This window comes from Salmo trutta, chromosome 31 (assembly GCF_901001165.1).
Source record: "Salmo trutta chromosome 31, fSalTru1.1, whole genome shotgun sequence".
Classification (NCBI taxonomy): domain Eukaryota; kingdom Metazoa; phylum Chordata; class Actinopteri; order Salmoniformes; family Salmonidae; genus Salmo; species Salmo trutta.
This window is the reverse complement of record NC_042987.1, coordinates 44,066,534-44,084,746: the sequence shown is the minus strand read 5'-3', so window position 1 is coordinate 44,084,746 and position 18,213 is coordinate 44,066,534. Positions and strand designations below refer to the sequence as shown.

The 18,213-nt window shown below is 43.7% G+C and overlaps 1 protein-coding gene across 3 annotated transcripts; it reads right to left on the bottom strand.

The window, feature by feature from the left end:
* Nucleotides 1–702: 702 nt before the first annotated feature.
* On the bottom strand, nucleotides 703–17,634 carry LOC115170253 (chemokine XC receptor 1). Of its 3 annotated transcripts, none has more exons than XM_029726650.1 (5): nucleotides 17,045–17,634; nucleotides 16,390–16,607; nucleotides 13,617–13,774; nucleotides 11,540–11,818; nucleotides 703–2,865 (listed from the first exon to the last, which is right to left on the bottom strand). In XM_029726650.1, the coding sequence occupies exons 2-5, from the start codon at nucleotides 16,565–16,567 to the stop codon at nucleotides 2,347–2,349; spliced, it is 1,134 nt and encodes a 377-aa protein (XP_029582510.1). In that variant the 5' UTR covers nucleotides 16,568–16,607; nucleotides 17,045–17,634; the 3' UTR covers nucleotides 703–2,346. The 3 variants fall into 3 exon arrangements, with proteins under 3 accessions (XP_029582510.1, XP_029582512.1, XP_029582511.1); XM_029726652.1 differs by having other exon boundaries at nucleotides 16,390–16,586; XM_029726651.1 differs by having other exon boundaries at nucleotides 16,390–16,569.
* Between the last annotated feature and the right edge of the window lie 579 nt (nucleotides 17,635–18,213).

Below are 18,213 nucleotides of genomic sequence, written 5' to 3'. Positions count from 1 at the left end.
AGCCTAATCCTAAACCTAACCCAAGCCAGCATCCAGACAGGTCCAGTTTAACCCTATCCCAAGCCAGTGTCCAGACAGGTCCAGCCTAACGCTAACCCTAACCCGAGCCAGCGTCCAGACAAGTCCAGCCTAACCCTAACCCAAGCCAGCACCCAGACAGGTCCAGCCTAACCCTAAACCTAACCCAAGCCAGTATCCAGACAGGTCTACTCTAACCCTAACCCTAAACCTAACCCAAGCCAGCATCTAGACAGGTCTAGTCTAACCCTAAACCTAACCCAAGCCAGCATCTAGACAGGTCTAGTCTAACCCTAACCCAAGCCAGCGTCTAGACAGGTCTAGTCTAACCCTAACCCTAACCCAAGCCAGCATCTAGACAGGTCTAGTCTAACCCTAACCATAAACCTAACCCAAGCCAGCATCTAGACAGGTCTAGTCTAACCCTAAACCTAACCCAAGCCAGCATCTAGACAGGTCTAGTCTAACCCTAACCCTATCCCAAGCCAGCATCTAGACAGGTCTAGTCTAACCCTAACCCTAAACCTAACCCAAGCCAGAATCTTGACAGATCCAGTCTAACCCTAAACCTAACCCAAGCCAGCATCTAGACAGGTCTAGTTTAACCCTAAACCTAACCCAAGCCAGCATCTAGACAGGTCTAGTCTAACCATAACCCAAGCCAAAGGCAAAAAAACACATTGCTACTTCTGCACACACAGCTTTTTATTTACTCAGCATACCACCACAATCCACACATAGCATTTCTTTACAGTTTTACATCCACCATTGATAATATAGTATTACACATATTCTACATAAAAAATATTTATTGTATTGTCTTCATATCGTATGAAGATAGCATAGACTTATTCACAGAATCATTTCTGGACTGAACACAGCGTTCACATTCTGTGTATCACAGAATCATAATCAGGGATTCAAACGTTTTTGTTTTGGCTAATCTCACTTCCTCATTCCTCAGATCCAAAGCTATAAACATGGCCCAAGCCAGCATCTAGACAGGTCTAGTCTAACCCTAAACCTAACCCAAGCCAGCATCTAGACAGGCCCAGTCTAACCCTAACCCTAACCCAAGCCAGCATCTAGACAGGTCCAGTCTAACCCTAACCCTAACCCAAGCCAGCATCCAGACAGATCCAGTCTAACCCTAACCCTAACCCAAGCCAGCATCTAGACAGATCCAGTCTAACCCTATAACCCTAACCCAAGCCAGCATCCAGACAGATCCAGTCTAACCCTAACCCTAACCCAAGCCAGCATCTAGACAGATCCAGTCTAACCCTATAACCCTAACCCAAGCCAGCATCCAGACAGATCCAGTCTAACCCTAACCCTAACCCAAGCCAGCATCCAGACAGATCCAGTCTAACCCTAACCCAAGCCAGCATCTAGACAGATCCAGTCTAACCCTAACCCAAGCCAGCATCTAGACAGATCCAGTCTAACCCTATAACCCTAACCCAAGCCAGCATCCAGACAGATCCAGTCTAACCCTAACCCTAACCCAAACTAGCATCTAGACAGATCCAGTCTAACCCTATAACCCTAACCCAATCCAGCATCCAGACAGATCCAGTCTAACCCTAACCCTAACCCAAGCCAGCATCTAGACAGATCCAGTCTAACCCTATAACCCTAACCCAAGCCAGCATCCAGACAGATCCAGTCTAACCCTAACCCTAACCCAAGCCAGCATCTAGACAGATCCAGTCTAACCCTAACCCAAGCCAGCATCTAGACAGATCCAGTCTAACCATAACCCTAACCCAAGCCAGCATCTAGACAGATCCAGTCTAACCCTAACCCTAACCCAAGCCAGCATCTAGACAGAACCAGTCTAACCCTAACCCAAGCCAGCATCTAGACAGATCCAGTCTAACCCTAACCCTAACCCAAGCCAGCATCTAGACAGATCCAGTCTAACCCTAACCCAAGCCACAGGCAAATTTAACACAACTGCTACTTCTGCACACACAGCTTTTTATTTACTCAGCATACCACCACAAACCACACATAGCATTTCTTTACAGTTTTACATCCCCCATTGACAATATAGTATTTCACATATTCTACATTAAAAATATATTGTCTTCATATTGTATGAAGATAGCATAGACTTATTCACAGAATCATTTCTGGACTGAACACAGTGTTCACATTCTGTGTATCACAGAATCATAATCAGGGATTAAAACGTTTTTGTTTTTGCTAATCTCACTTCCTCATTCCTCAGATCCAAAGCTTTAAACATGGCCTTTTCTAACCATTAGAAAGGGCAGGAAAAACCCCTTTGCCAATAGAAGGTCATTGAGAAAGTTCCATAGTTCATTCCTGCTCCGATCTTAGCTCCGTCCATGTAGCTGTATAGTTATTCTCTCTAGGGTCCTGAAGCACCAAAGCTGGTCCATTTGGTCTAGATGTGACATTGGATGAACTGTGTCCCACACTCCTCTCCCCTCCTCCCCCCTGCCCTCCCCTCTCCTCCCCCATCAGACAGCACAACAGCGACCAGAGATGTCGTCTGAAGGAGTGAGACAGCATGTAGAGAGCAGGGTTCAGGAAGCAGTGGGCGTAGGCCACAATACGACACACAACGTACACGACATGCAGCCGCTCCTTGACCCCACAGTCTACAGGTGTGTAGACGGACGAGACGAACATGAATAGGTTGTACGGCGCCCAGCAGACGAAGAACGCAACCACGATACAGAAGACCACCAGCACTGTGCGGTGTCGTCTCCTGGTCGCAGTTATCAGGACCGTTCTGAGAATGGCACTGTAGCAGAGGATGATGATGATTAGAGGGAGAACGAAGAGCAGGAACACCTGCAGGTGGTAGCCCAGCTGTTGGGGGACAGAGAGAGAGAGAGAGAGAGAGAGAGAGAGAGAGAGAGAGAGAGAGAGAGAGAGAGAGAGAGAGAATATCGGTACTTAATTTTGTTTATCTGTAGGCCCCATTCTCGAACTCAGGCCCCGTGTGTAGCTAACTTTCCCTCTCTGCCCATTCATCGCCATTTACCCGTTGTTGTCTTACCCGTTGTTGTCTTACCCATTGTTGTCTTACCCATTGTTGTCTTACCCGTTGTTGTCTTACCCATTGTTGTCTTAGCTCTCAAAACCAACACCTGTGATTGCTTTATGCCTCTCTAATGTCAATATGCCTTGTATACTGTTGTTTAGGGCTGCTCTCATTGTTTTATTATACTGCGCAGCCCCTAGTCCTGCTCAACATGCCCCCTTGTCCCACCCCCCACACATGCAGAGACCTCACCGAGCTAAACTGGCGCCTCCAGAGATGCAATCTCTCACATCATCACGCAATGCCTAGGTTTACCCCCACTGTACTCACACCCTACCATACCCCTGTCTGCACATTATGCCCTGAATCTATCCTACCACGCCCAGAAATCTGCTCCTTTTATTCTCTGTTCCCAACGCACTAGACGACCAGTTCCTATAGCCTTTAGCTGTACCCTCATCCTATTCCTCCTCTGTACCTCTGGTGATGTAGAGGTTAACCCAGGCCCTGTGTGTCCCCAGGCGCTCTCATTTGTAGACTTCTGTAACCATAAAAGCCTTGGGTTCATGCATGTTAACATCAGAAGCCTCCTCTCTAAGTTTGTTTTATTCACTGCTTTAGCACACTCCACCAACCCTGATGTCCTAGCCATGTCTGAATCCTGGCTTCGGACAATTCGGACATTTCCATCCCCAATTACAACATTTTCCGTCAAGATAGAACTGCTAAAGGGGGCAGAGTTGCAATCTACTGCAGAGATAGCCTGCAGAGTTCTGTCATACTATCCTGGCCTATGCCCAAACAGTTCGAGCTTCTACTTTTAAAAATCCATCTCTCCAGAAATAAGTCTCTCACCATTGCCACTTGTTATAGACCCCCCTCAGCCCCCAGCTGTGCCCTGGACACCATATGTGAATTGATTGCACCCCATCTATCTCCAGAGTTTGTACTGTTAGGTGACCTAAACTGGGATATGCTTAACACCCAGGCCATCCTACAATCTAAGCTAGATGCCCTCAATCTCACACAAATGATCAAGGAACCTACCAGGTACAACCCCAAATCTGTAAACACAGGCACCCTCATAGATATCATCCTGACCAACTTGCCCTCTAAATACATCTCTGCTGTCTTCAACCAGGATCTCAGCGATCACTGCCTCATTGCCTGCATCCGTTATGGGTCCGCGGTCAAACGACCACCCCTCATCACTGTCAAACGCTCCCTAAAACACCTCTACGAGCAGGCCTTTCTAATCAACCTGGCCCGGGTGTCCTGGAAGGATATTGACTTCATCCTGTCAGTAGAGAATGCCTGGTTGTTCTTTAAAAGTGCTTTCCTCACCATCTTAAATAAGCATGGTGTTTGCAACGCCAGCATGGTGTGTGCAACGCCAGGGTTGTGAGTTCGATTCCCACGGGGGGGCAGTACAAAAAAAAGAAATGTATGAAATCTATTCACTACTGTAAGTCGCTCTGATAAGAGCGTCTGCTAAATGACTAGAATGTATATTTTATTGTCATTATTTTTTATTTTTTTTACTTGTCCATAAGGCATATGTTTTGTCCATTTGCAATATGATTTCATAGGAAGTCAAAAGTCGTAGTCAAAAGTCAGTGAAATGTCCAAATGCAATATGAAAGTATTGAAAGTGCCAAAACAGGATGTTATGTCCATTTGCCATGTACGATCATAGGAAGTCAGTTTCCAAACCCAAAAGTCAGTGAACCATGGCCAAATGGCATTTATACTGCCCAAATGATATATAGCACTATGTCATGAATGATGAGGGAGAAGTGGGACTCTGTTGTTTTTTAAAGTTTTTTTGAAAAACGTCCAAAATGACCAGGGGCGCCCCCTATTGGATGGGCACAGGTGGGGGGTGCTCCCTACCCAACCGTTGACCCCTTGCTCCCCTCTAAAGGCATTAAAAAACATGTTTAAAATGTGCTCCTGGTAACATCCTGATGACTGGCCCGATGAACTCGGGATGGCCGGGCAGTGATTCTGGTTCCTCTCCATCGCTTGATGGTGTTGATTTCAGAATGTCAATTTGGTGATGGTCTATCACTGTACATGACTGTCCATTTGCAATATGTTTCAATGGGCATTTACCATCACAAATTTGACATGCTCATAAAAACTGTAGAAATGCTAAATTGACTGGCCCGATGAACTTGGGATGGCCGGGCAGTAATAGCGGTTCCTCTCCATCGCTCGTTGGTGTTGATTTCATCATGTCCATTTGGTGATGGTCTATCACTGTTTCAACATATTGCAAATGGACAAAAGTCAGCCAACAAGTCACCATCCATCAGTCAATTAGATATCATTCTGACACCAAACTGATACCATCTAACACCACACCCACTTTTTCCAACTCGTTTAGAAGCCAACTATCACATATTTCAGAGCAGGCCCAAAATTCACAGCGCCTTCTGTTTAACCTCTCTTGGGTAGGGGGCAGTATTTTGACGTCCGGATGAAAAGCGTGCCCGTAGTAAACTGCCTGCTTCTCGGGCCCAGAAGATAGGATATGCATATTATTAGTAGATGTGGATAGAAAGCACTCTGAAGTTTCTAAAACTCTTTGAATGGTGTCTGTGAGTATAACAGAATTCATATGGCAGGCAAAAACCTGAGAAAAAAATCCAACCAGGAAGTGTGGAAATCTGAGGTTTGTAGTTTTTCAAGTGATTGCCTATCTAATACACAGTGTCTGTGGGGTCATTTTGCTATTCCTAAGGCTTCCAATAGATGTCAACAGTCTTTAGAATGTTGTTTCATGCTTCTACTGTGAATGGGGCGAGAATAAGAGCATATGGAGTCAGATGACTGAGAAAATGACATGAGCTCAATCGCGCATGCTCCCGTGAGAGTTAGGTGTGTTCTTTTTCATTTCTGAAAACAAAGGAATCGTCCAGTTGGAATATTATGGAAGATTTATGATTAAAAACATCCTAAAGATTGATTCTATATATCGTTTGACATGTTTCTACGAACTGTAATATAACTTTTTTGACTTTTTGTCTGAAGTTACTGCGCAAGCACAGTGGATTTGGATATAAAGATAAAGGTATTTGGACATAAAGATAAACTTTATCGAACAAAACAAACATTTATTCTGGAACTGGGAATCCTGGGAGTGCATTCCGATGAAGATCATCAAAGGTAAGTGAATATTTATAATGTTATTTGTGACTTCTGTTGACTCCAAAATGGTGGGTATATCTGGTATGGCTTGTTTTGATATCTGAGCGCTGTACTCAGATTATTGCAAAGTTTGCTTTCGCTGTAAAGCTTTTTGAAATCTGACACAGCGGTTGCATTAAGGAGAAGTGTATCTATAATTCTTTGAACAACAGTTGTATATTTTATCAGCGTTTATAATGAGTATTTCTGTAAATTGATGTGCTCATTCACCGGAAGTTTGGAAGTTTTGGGAGGCAAAACATTTCTGAACATTACACGCCAATGTAAAATGGGGTTTTTGGATATAAATATGAACTTTATCGAGCAAAACATACATGTATTGTGTAACATGAAGTCCTATGAGTGCCATCTGATGAAGATTATCAAAGGTTAGTGAATCATTTTAGCTGTATTTCTGGTTTTTGTGATGCCTCTCCTTGCTTGGAAAATGGCTGTGTGGTTTTTCTTGTCTAGGCGCTGTCCTAACATAATCTAATGTTATGCTTTTGCCGTAAAGCCTTTTTGAAATCGGACAATGTTGTTGGGTTAACGAGAAGTGTATCTTTTAAAATGGGATATAATAGTTGTATGTTTGAGAAATTTGAATTATGAGATTTTTGTTGTTTTGAATTTGGCACCCTGCTATTTCACTGGCTGTTGGCGAGTGTGTCCTGCAGGTGGGACGCTAGCGTCCCACATCCCCTAGAGAGATTAAACCATAATAAAAACATAAAACACGTAGTTACGTTCTAGTTGCGGGTCCAGTTCTGACATTATGTGTAGGCCTAGCTGAGGCGACCCCGAATCCCAAGTTTCGGCTCGATAGGTCATTTTGAGCCTGAGCAGCGATCTTAATTGATGCTGAAAATCCACATTTTCCGGGCATTGCTACGGGGTCCTTGAATGAGCTATTGGACAGAAACGTCCGTCTCTATGGGCCGAGGCAGTTTCAATGCACCTAGTCTTGCAACTCTGGGACTTTTCTAAATGTTGTCATTTTCGTGATGGTCAAAATGAATTGAAGTTATTGCAAATGTACGAGGCTGTTTCTCAGTCGGAGAACCTTCTAGAGCCACATAACTCACCGTGCACTATCGACTTGAGGTCTAGAACAGGTTTCTAAAGATTGCGAGCTCTAGGTCTGACGGTTCTTTGATAGTTTGAACAAAGGTAACTATTGCAGGCTCTGTGTGTCTGTAAGCCCCACACTATGTCACTCCGTCCTTGCTGTGTTTGTGTGTGAGCTTTTCTTGGAAATCTGATGGGAGAAATGACTGCTTTACAGTTCATGAGGGTTACCTAGTCACACGTGAAGTTTTGGAAAGATGTGACTTTTTTAACCTTTTGAAACAGCCCCTATGACCCCAATTTATGGCCCTTCCGGTTGACACAGGAAGCTAAAAGTGAACACATATCCTAATTGGGGTAGGCTTTTACAGAATCCTGAGTTTAAAGTCTTTACATTAAGAATTGACTGGTCTACACAGGGTTGAATGTAGTGATTTTCACAATCTGCAGGTTGGTTATATCAAAACACCTTTAGGGTGAATTTAACCACTTCCGGTTGCTCCAGGAAGTTTAGAATTGACACAGGCAGACCTCATAGTGGCCTGATGGATAGTCATTGAAGACAGGTTCATAAGGCATTCATAACCCACATAGGCTTCAGGTTGAATTAAGGGGAATAGGCAATGTATTCCTATGGGGAGAGAAGTCATTGTAAACTGTTTGATGTAAACACCTTCTTTTAACTGTTAAAGGTTAACGTCACACGGTCAAGGCTAGGCTTGCACAGATCTGGAGGACCTCAGGAACGTTCCTGAGGTCGAAATGTGCTTCTAACACTAACAGTTCTCCTGCTGTCACCCAAAAGCACCTGAAATTTAGGGCCAGGCTTCATTTTGAGCCTACTTTTTTTTCACGGTTGCTGCGCTTAGACCGAGCACAGCCTTGAGATTATGGTAATGCCATTGCAGGCTCTGCGTGTCTTTAAGCACCGCACTGTGTCACTCCTTCCTGTGTGTGTGTGTGTGTGTTAGAGAGAGAGAGAGAGTTTTTTCTTTGACATCTGTTGGGAGAAATGACTGATTTACAGTTCATGAGGGTTGCCTAATCACACATATGAAGTTTTGGAAAGATGTGACCTTTTTAACCTTTCGAAACAGCCCCTATGACCTCAATTTAAGGCACTTCCGGTTGACACAGGAAGCTGAAATTGAACACATATCCTTCTAGGGGTAAGCTCTTACAGAATTTTGAGTTTTAAGTCTTTACGTTAAGAACTGACTTATATACAGAGGGTTGAATGATTGAGTGTTATTTCAGAAAATCACAGAAAATCACAGAAATCACATAGAGTTCCCAAAACCAACCTTAAAGGATTAATCTGAACATGCCGCAACTGGATCTGTAACTTTTTTGGGAAAAAAACACTTTTCTTTGAGCATCACCAATTGTACATTGTACGATTTCTCTTAAATGACGATAGATAAATGTCTGGTTCTTTTTTTCCTGACACCGTAGGTTCATGTACTTTGACATGAAGCTGTCAAATTAGCGCTCTATTTTCGTTTTTGACCTTTAACCTGTTATGGCTAGGGGGCAGTATTTTCACGGCTGGATAAAAAACGTACCCGATTTAATCTGATTATTAGTCCTGCCCAGAAACTGGAATATGCATATAATTATTAGCTTTGGAGAGAAAACACTCCAAAGTTTCTGAAACTGTTTGAATGGTGTCTGTGAGTATAACAGAACTCCTATGGCAGGCAAAAACCTGAGATGCTTCTGTTCAGGAAGTACCCTGTCTGAACATTTCTTGCCCTTCTTTATTATCTCTATCATTTACAAAGGATCTCTGCTCTTACGTGACACTTCACACGTCTCCAATGAGGTCTCATAGCCCGGGAAAAACAGGAATGACGTAATTCAAAGCCCTGGCTGAAACAAAGGAGAGCAAAAGCTGAGTGGTCACTCAATGGACTAAGCCTTAGGCGCGTGACACGCCCCGCCCCCGGCTTTCGGTTTTTTCCTCAGTTTACAGACAGGCAGATTCCCGGTCGGAATATTATCGCTTCTCTACGAGATAAATTGCATAAATATTGGTTTTAAACAGCGGTTGACATGCTTCGAAGTACGGTAATGGAATATTTAGAATTTTTTTGTCATATTTTGCGTCATGCTCGTGGCCGAGATTTAGAGTTGGGATAGTGTCTAGAACGCACGAACAAAACGTCGCTGTTTGGATATAACGATGGATTATTTGGGACCAAACCTACATTTGTTATTGAAGTAGAAGTCCTGGCAGTGTATTCTGATGAAGAACAAGCAAGGTAAGAACATTTTTCTTATAGGAAATGTGATTTTGGTGAAGGCTAAACTTGCAGGGTGTCTAAATAGCTAGCCCTGTAACGCCGGGCTATGTACTTAGATTATTGCAAAATGTGCTTCATCCGAAAAGCTATTTTAAAATCGGACATATCGAGTGCATAGAGGAGTTCTGTATCTATAATTCTTAAAATAATTGTTATGCTTTTTGTGAACGTTTATCGTGAGTAATTTAGTAAAATCACCGGAAGTGTTCGGTGGGAATGCTAGTTCTGAACGTCACATGCTAATGTAAAAAGCTGGTTTTTGATATAAATATGAACTTGATTGAACAGACATGCATGTATTGTATAACACAATGTCCTAGGTGTGTCATCTGATGAAGATCATCAAAGGTTAGTGCTGCATTTAGCTATGGTTTGGGTTTATGTGACATGATATGCTAGCTTGAAAAATGGCTGTGTGATTATTTCTGGCTGGGTACTCTGCTGACATAATCTAATGTTTTGCTTTCGCTGTAAAGCCTTTTTGAAATCGGACAGTTTGGTTAGATAAAGGAGAGTCTTGTCTTTAAATAGCTGTAAAATAGTCATATGTTTGAAAAGTGTAAGTTTTCGGATTTAGAGGAGTTTGAATTTCGCGCCCCGCCCATCATTGGATATTGGAGCAGACGTTCCGCTAGCGGAACGTGTAGATGTAAGAGGTTAATCCCAGAAAAATGGCCTTAACTCAAAAAGTGTTGAGGCCTCGACGCCATTTTGTTTGGGGCTAACTGCCCATTATGCCAAACCTACGCTCACCAAGTTTCGTCTTCGAAGACTTTTCCATTTTGGAGAAATGGCCATGTCGTGATTGGTGATGTTTTGTACATTTGCAATAAGATTCCATTCGCCATCTGCTGGAATTTACCGGGACAGCGGAAAATGACCAAAATTTGAAAATTTGATAAAACGGAAACCGAATGTTCGAGAGACCGTTCGATGACTTCCCGGAAGATCTGGCCCCGGTGCACAGCCTGTCGCCATCTCCGAATTTTACAAACATTCGCGGACGTCTAGTAAGGGATCGTACATTTGCAATATGGAGTTTCTCATCAATCATACAGCAAATGCCGAAGAGTGCCCTTCATATATGCAAAGGCTAGCTTTTCAAACAGAAATTTGCATCCTGTAGCATAAACTCCAAAAGGTTCTGGGACACAGAGCTGCAAAATCTGGACCCCTACAAATCAGCCGGGCTAGACAATCTGGACCCTCTCTTCCCAAAATTATCTGCCCCCATTGTTGCAACCTCTATTACTACTCTGTTCAACCTCTCTTTCGTATTGTCTGAGATTTCTAAAGATTGGAAAGCGGCCGCGGTCCTCGTCAAAGGGGGAGACAGTTCGCTACCGATCCTTGACATCGGTGATGTCATTTACAAAATAGCCTCCAACAGTCGACTCAGCAAACTGGATGCAGTCTATCACAGCGCCATCCGTTTTGTCACCAAAGCACCATATACTACCCACCACTGCGACCTGTATGAACTTGTTCTCAACTGACCTTCCTGGTTAAATAAAGGTGAAATAAAAATTATAAAAAATTAAATCCAGCTTCTGGGGAACAGAGAGAGGTAGGGATATATATGAATATCCAGCTTCTGGGAGAGAGAGACAGACAGACAGAGAGAGACAGAGAGACAGAGAGACAGAGAGACAGAGAGAGAGAGAGAGAGAGAGAGAGGTTATATATGAGTATCCAGCTTCTGGGGGACAGAGAGAGAGAGAGAGGGGTTATATATGAAATATCCAACATTGGAAAAGGAGCTGGACACAATTAGAAACAGGAATGTCCGCTCACTGTTTACTGAAACACAAAGTACATATAAAGACCATGTCAGTGGAAATGTGTATCACTGAAAGCTTAAACAAAGATCCCTACTAGGAGCAGTAAACAGTGAGCGGACATTTCTCTTTTGTTCTACGTTACTGTAACCCACCTCCTCGTCCGTAGTTCCAGGTAAGACCTCACAGGTGAATATTCTTGTCCCGTTTTCCACTTCCTGTACCTGGGAGGCTATGACATCACTGAGGGAGGCGGCCAGGCTGACTACCCATGATGCCGTGCAGGCGGCCAATGCGTACCTCAGTCGTCTCCGGGGAACGGCGGTCCAGCGGGACGCGACAACTATTACACAGCGGTACACCGTCATGGAGGTGAGCAGCATCATACTGCTGTAGAGACCGGTGAAGTATGCCCCCGTCAACAGCTTACAGGCCTGGGGTCAGAGGTTAGGGTTAGGGGTGAGCAGCATCATACTGCTGTAGAGACCGGTGAAGTACGCCCCGTTAACAGCTTACAGGCCTGGGGTCAGAGGTTAGAGTTAGGGGTGAGCAGCATCATACTGCTGTAGAGACCAGTGAAGTATGCCCCCGTCAACAGCTTACAGGCCTGGGGTCAGAGGTTAGAGTTAGGGGTCAGAGGTTCGGGTTAGGGGTCAGAGGTAAGAGTTAGGGGTCAGAGGTTAGGGTTAGGGGTCAGCAGCATCATACTGCTGTAGAGACCGGTGAAGTATGCCCCTGTCAACAGCTTACAGGCCTGGGGTCAGAGGTTAGGATTAGGGGTCAGAGGTTCGGGTTTGGGGTCAGCAGCATCATACTGCTGTAGAGACCGGTGAAGTACGCCCCCATCAACAGTTTACAGGCCTGGGGTCAGAGGTTAGAGTTAGGGGTCAGAGGTTAGGGTTATAGGTCAGAGGTTAGTGTTAGGGGTCAGAGGTTCGGGTTTGGGGTCAGCAGCATCATACTGCTGTAGAGACCGGTGAAGTATGCCCCCATCAACAGTTTACAGGCCTGGGGTCAGAGGTTAGAGTTAGGGGTCAGAGGTTCGGGTTAGGGGTCAGAGGTTAGGGTTAGGGGTCAGAGGTTCGGGTTAGGGGTCAGCAGCATCATACTGCTGTAGAGACCGGTGAAGTATGCCCCTGTCAACAGCTTACAGGCCTGGGGTCAGAGGTTAGAGTTAGGGGTCAGAGGTTAGGGTTATAGGTCAGAGGTGAGGGTTAGGGGTCAGAGGTGAGGGTTTGGGGTCAGCAGCATCATACTGCTGTAGAGACCGGTGAAGTATGCCCCTGTCAACAGCTTACAGGCCTGGGGTCAGAGGTTAGGGTTAGGGGTCAGAGGTTAGGGTTAGAGATCAGAGGTTAGGGTTAGAGATCAGAGGTTAGGGTTAGAGGTTAGAGGTTAGGGTTAGAGGTTAGGGTTAAAGGTTAGGGTTAGAGGTCAGAGGTTAGGGTTAGAGGTTAGAGGTTAGGGTTAGAGGTCAGAGGTTAGGGTTAGAGATCAGAGGTTAGGGTTAGGGTCAGAGGTTAGGGGTTAGAGGTTAGGGTTATGAGTCAGAGTTTAGGGTTAGGGTCAGAGGTTAGGGTTAGAGATCAGAGGTCAGAGGTTAGGGTTAGAGGTTAGGGTTATGAGTCAGAGGTTAGGGTTAGAGATCAGAGGTTAGGGTTAGAGGTTAGAGGTTAGGGTTAGAGATCAGAGTTTAGGGTTAGAGGTTAGGGGTTAGGTTAGAATGAGGTTAGGTTAGGATGATCGGCTTTGAAAAGCCAACTGACATTTACTCCTGAAGTGCTGACCTGTTGCATCCTCTACAACCACTGTGATTATTATTATCTGACCCTGCTCGTCATCTATGAACATTTGAACATCTTGGCCATGTTCTGTTTTAATCTCCACCCGGCACAGCCAGAAGAGGACCGGCCAACCCTCATAGCCTTTCTAGGGAGTTTTTCCTAACCACCGTGCTTCTACACCTGCATTGCTTGCTGTTTGGGGTTTTAGGCTGGGTTTCTGTACAGCATTTTGTGACATCAGCTGGTGTAAGAAGGGCTTTATAAATACATTTGATTGATGAGTATTGCAAGATAAAGAGACATTATTAAAGTGGCAAATGTTTAATTTTCTTAAAGTTCCTTAAGAGTTAGAGGTTAGGTTTAGGGTTAGAGGTTAGAGATCAGATGTTAGGAGTCAGAGGTTAGGGTTAGAGGTTAAAGGTCAGAGGTTAGGGTTGGTCATACCCACCAGGTCACCGAACATCCAGTGGGAGATTTGGTAGACGGACCAGAAGGGCAGGGTCAGGGTAAATAGGAGGTCAGAGAACAACAGGTTGAGGATGAACAGGTTGGTGACCCTCCTTAGGTCCTCATAACGACACAAGGCAACCAGCAACAATCCGTTACCTAGACGACACAGAACATACCGTTTAACTTCAGAACACACCGTTAACTAGACAACACACCGTTAACTAGTCAACACACCGTTAACTAGACAACACACCGTTACCTAGACAACACACCGTTAACTAGACTACACACCGTTTAACCTCTTACATCTACACGTTCCGCTAGCGGAACGTCTGCTCCAATATCCAATGATGGGCGGGGCGCGAAATTCAAACTCCTCTAAATCCGAAAACTTACACTTTTCAAACATATGACTATGTTACAGCTATTTAAAGACAAGACTCTCCTTTATCTAACCAAACTGTCCGATTTCAAAAAGGCTTTACAGCGAAAGCAAAACATTAGATTATGTCAGCAGAGTACCCAGCCAGGAATAATCACACAGCCATTTTTCAAGCTAGCATATCATGTCACATAAACCCAAACCATATCTAAATGCAGCACTAACCTTTGATGATCTTCATCAGATGACACACCTAGGACATTGTGTTATACAATACATGCATGTCTGTTCAATCAAGTTCATATTTATATCAAAAACCAGCTTTTTACATTAGCATGTGACGTTCAGAACTAGCATTCCCACCGAACACTTCCGGTGATTTTACTAAATTACTCACGATAAACGTTCACAAAAAGCATAACAATTATTTTAAGAATTATAGATACAGAACTCCTCTATGCACTCGATATGTCCGATTTTAAAATAGCTTTTCGGATGAAGCACATTTTGCAATAATGTAAGTACATAGCCCGGCGTTACAGGGCTAGCTATTTAGACACCCACCCAGTGTAGCCTTCACCAAAATCACATTTCCTATAAGAAAAATGTTCTTACCTTGCTTGTTCTTCATCAGAATACACTGCCAGGACTTCTACTTCAATAACAAATGTAGGTTTGGTCCCAAATAATCCATCGTTATATCCAAACAGCGACGTTTTGTTCGTGCGTTCTAGACACTATCCCAACGCTAAATCTCGGCCACGAGCATGACGCAAAATATGACAAAAAATTTCGAAATATTCCATTACCGTACTTCGAAGCATGTCAACCGCTGTTTAAAACCAATATTTATGCAATTTATCTCGTAGAGAAGCGATAATATTCCGACCGGGAATCTGCCTGTCTGTAAACTGAGGAAAAAACCAAAAGCCGGGGGCGGGGCGTGTCACGCGCCTAAGGCTTAGTCCATTGACTGACCACTCAGCATTTGCTCTCGTGTGCTTCAGCCAGGGCTTTGAATGACATCATTCCTGTTTTTCCCGGGCTGTGAGACTCCATTGTTGACGTGAGAAGTGTCACGTAAGAGCAGAGATCCTTTGTAAACGACAGAGATAATAAAGAAGGGCAAGAAATGTTCAGACAGGGTACTTCCTGAACAGAAGCATCTCAGGTTTTTGCCTGCCATAGGAGTTCTGTTATACTCACAGACACCATTCAAACAGTTTCAGAAACTTTGGAGTGTTTTCTCTCCAAAGCTAATAATTATATGCATATTCCAGTTTCTGGGCAGGACTAATAATCAGATTAAATCGGGTACGTTTTTTATCCAGCCGTGAAATTACTGCCCCCTAGATGTAACAGGTTAACTAGACAACACACCGTTAACTAGTCAACACACCGTTAACTAGACAACACACCGTTAACTAGACAACACACCGTTAACTAGACAACACACCGTTAACTAGACAACAAACCGTTACCTAGACAACACACCATTAACTAGTCAACACACCGTTAACTAGACAACACACCGTTAACTAGACAACACACCGTTAACTAGACAACACACCGTTAACTAGACAACACACCGTTACCTAGACAACACACAGTTAACTAGTCGACACACCGTTAACTAGACTACACACCGTTAACTAGACAACACACCGTTAACTAGACAACACACCGTTAACTAGACAACACACCGTTAACTAGACAACACACCGTTAACTAGACAACACACCGTTAAATAGACAACACACCGTTAACTAGACAACACACCGTTAACTAGACAACACACCGTTAACTAGACTACACACCGTTAACTAGTCAACACACCGTTAACTAGACAACACACCGTTAACTAGACAACACACCATTAACTAGACAACACACCGTTAACTAGACAACACACCGTTAACACAAGCATTTCGCAATAACATCAATCAATCGTTACCTAGACAACACAAAACACACTGTTACCTAGACAACACAGAACATACCGTTACCTAGACAACACAGAACATACCGTTACCTAGACAACACAGAACACACCGTTACCTAGACAACACAGAACATACCGTTAACTAGACAACACAGAACATACTGTTACCTAGACAATAACAGTTCATTACCTAGACAACACAGAACAATAACAGTTCATTACCTAGACAACACAGAACAATAACAGTTCATTACCTAGACAACACAGAACAATAACAGTTCATTACCTAGACAACACAGAACAATAACAGTTCATTACCTAGACAACACAGAACAATACCAGTTCATTACCTGGGGGGATAAAGATATTAATACACATTGTTGTGTTTTAATAGGTGGTATTCACTAGGTTTCATCCGTTGACCGAAAGCATTGACTGATATGTTACCTGTGACACTGAGGAGGAAGATGACCAGGAAGCAACCAGCCGTGACCTCTTCTAACCCTCCGACCTCGTCACACAGCAGGATTAAATGTTTATCACCATATTCTTCATAAGTATAGTCGCTGTCATTCACAGAGCTGGTCTCATTCACCATGGTCTTCCAGGACTCACTCAGGTTCATAGCTGCAATGTGATTTATACTATAGAATGACAGAGAGCCACTACAGTACAGATCACAGAGAATAGAGGTGATTTATACTATAGAATGACAGAGAGCAACTACAGTACAGATCACAGAGAATAGAGGTGATTTATACTATAGAATGACAGAGAGCCACTACAGTACAGATCACAGAGAATAGAGGTGATTTATACTATAGAATGACAGAGAGCAACTACAGTACAGATCACAGAGAATAGAGGTGATTTATACTATAGAATGACAGAGAGCCACTACAGTACAGATCACAGAGAATAGAGGTGATTTATACTACAGAATGACAGAGAGCCACCAGTATAGATCACAGAGAATAGAGGTGATTTATACTATAGAATGACAGAGAGCCACCAGTACAGATCACAGAGAATAGAGGTGATTTAGATAGCCACAAATTGATAGCCTCTCTATAATAACATAATAATGTTAACATCAACCTACCATGTGAACCGGTTCTCAGTGTTAAGATGTTGTTAGTGAGAAAACTGTTAACCACTGTTCTAGGGTGGTCTGGACAGACTACGTGTTGTTCCTCATTTTCACCTCAGTTTCACATTTAGTTGAACATGGATAAATGGACAGACTGTGTTGTTCCTCATTTTCAATTCAGTTTCACATTTAGTCAAAAATGGATGAGTGGACAGATTATTTAGTCTAACGTATGAGTATCCGTTCTTGGCGCCTGAGGGGGAAGGCTGCCGTCTTATTGGCTCTGAACCAATCATGCTATTTTGTTTGTTGTTTCACGTTGTTCGTAACTTGTTTAGTACATAATGTTGCTGCTACCGTCTCTTATGACCGGAAACAGCTTCTGGACATCAGAACAGGGATTACTGACCTCAAACTGGACCAAGAGTTTTACCTCAATCTGGACCAAGAGTTTTACCTCAAACTGGACGAAGTTCTTCTTCAATGAGTCGGATGGGAGGGATATACTACTACAGGCAACCGACCAATCCCAGATCCCCGTGAGTCGCTGGAGAAGGAAACTGAGATTTTGTGGAAAAAGATCAGGGTGCCTTGTAAGGATCAGGCGACGAGTGGCTAATCTGCTCTTGCCTTCCGTCCTGCTAGCTAATGTTCAATCGCTGGAAAATAAATGGGACGAGCTGAAAGCAGGTATATCCTACCAACGGGACATTAAAAACTGTAATATCTTATGTTTCATCGAGTCGAGGCTGAACGACGACATTAAAAACTGTAATATCTTATGTTTCACCGAGTCGAGGCTGAACGACAACATTAATAACATACAGCTGGCGGGTTATACACTCCATCGGCAGGACAGAACAGCAGCTTCTGGTAAGACACGGGGCGGGGGCCTGTGCAGCTGTTGTTCAGCTGATGCACGATATCTAAGGAAGTCTCGAGGTTTTGCCTGCCTGAGGTAGAGTATCTCATGATAAGCTGTAGACCATATTATCTACCTAGAGAGTTTATCTGTATTTTTCGTAGTTGTCTACATACAAACACAAACTGATGCTGGCACTAAAACCGCACTCAATGAGCTGTATACCGCCATAAGCAAACAGGAAAACGCTCATCCAGAGGTGGCGCTCCTAGTGGCCGGGGACTTTAACACAGGGAAACTTAATTTCTATCAGCATGTT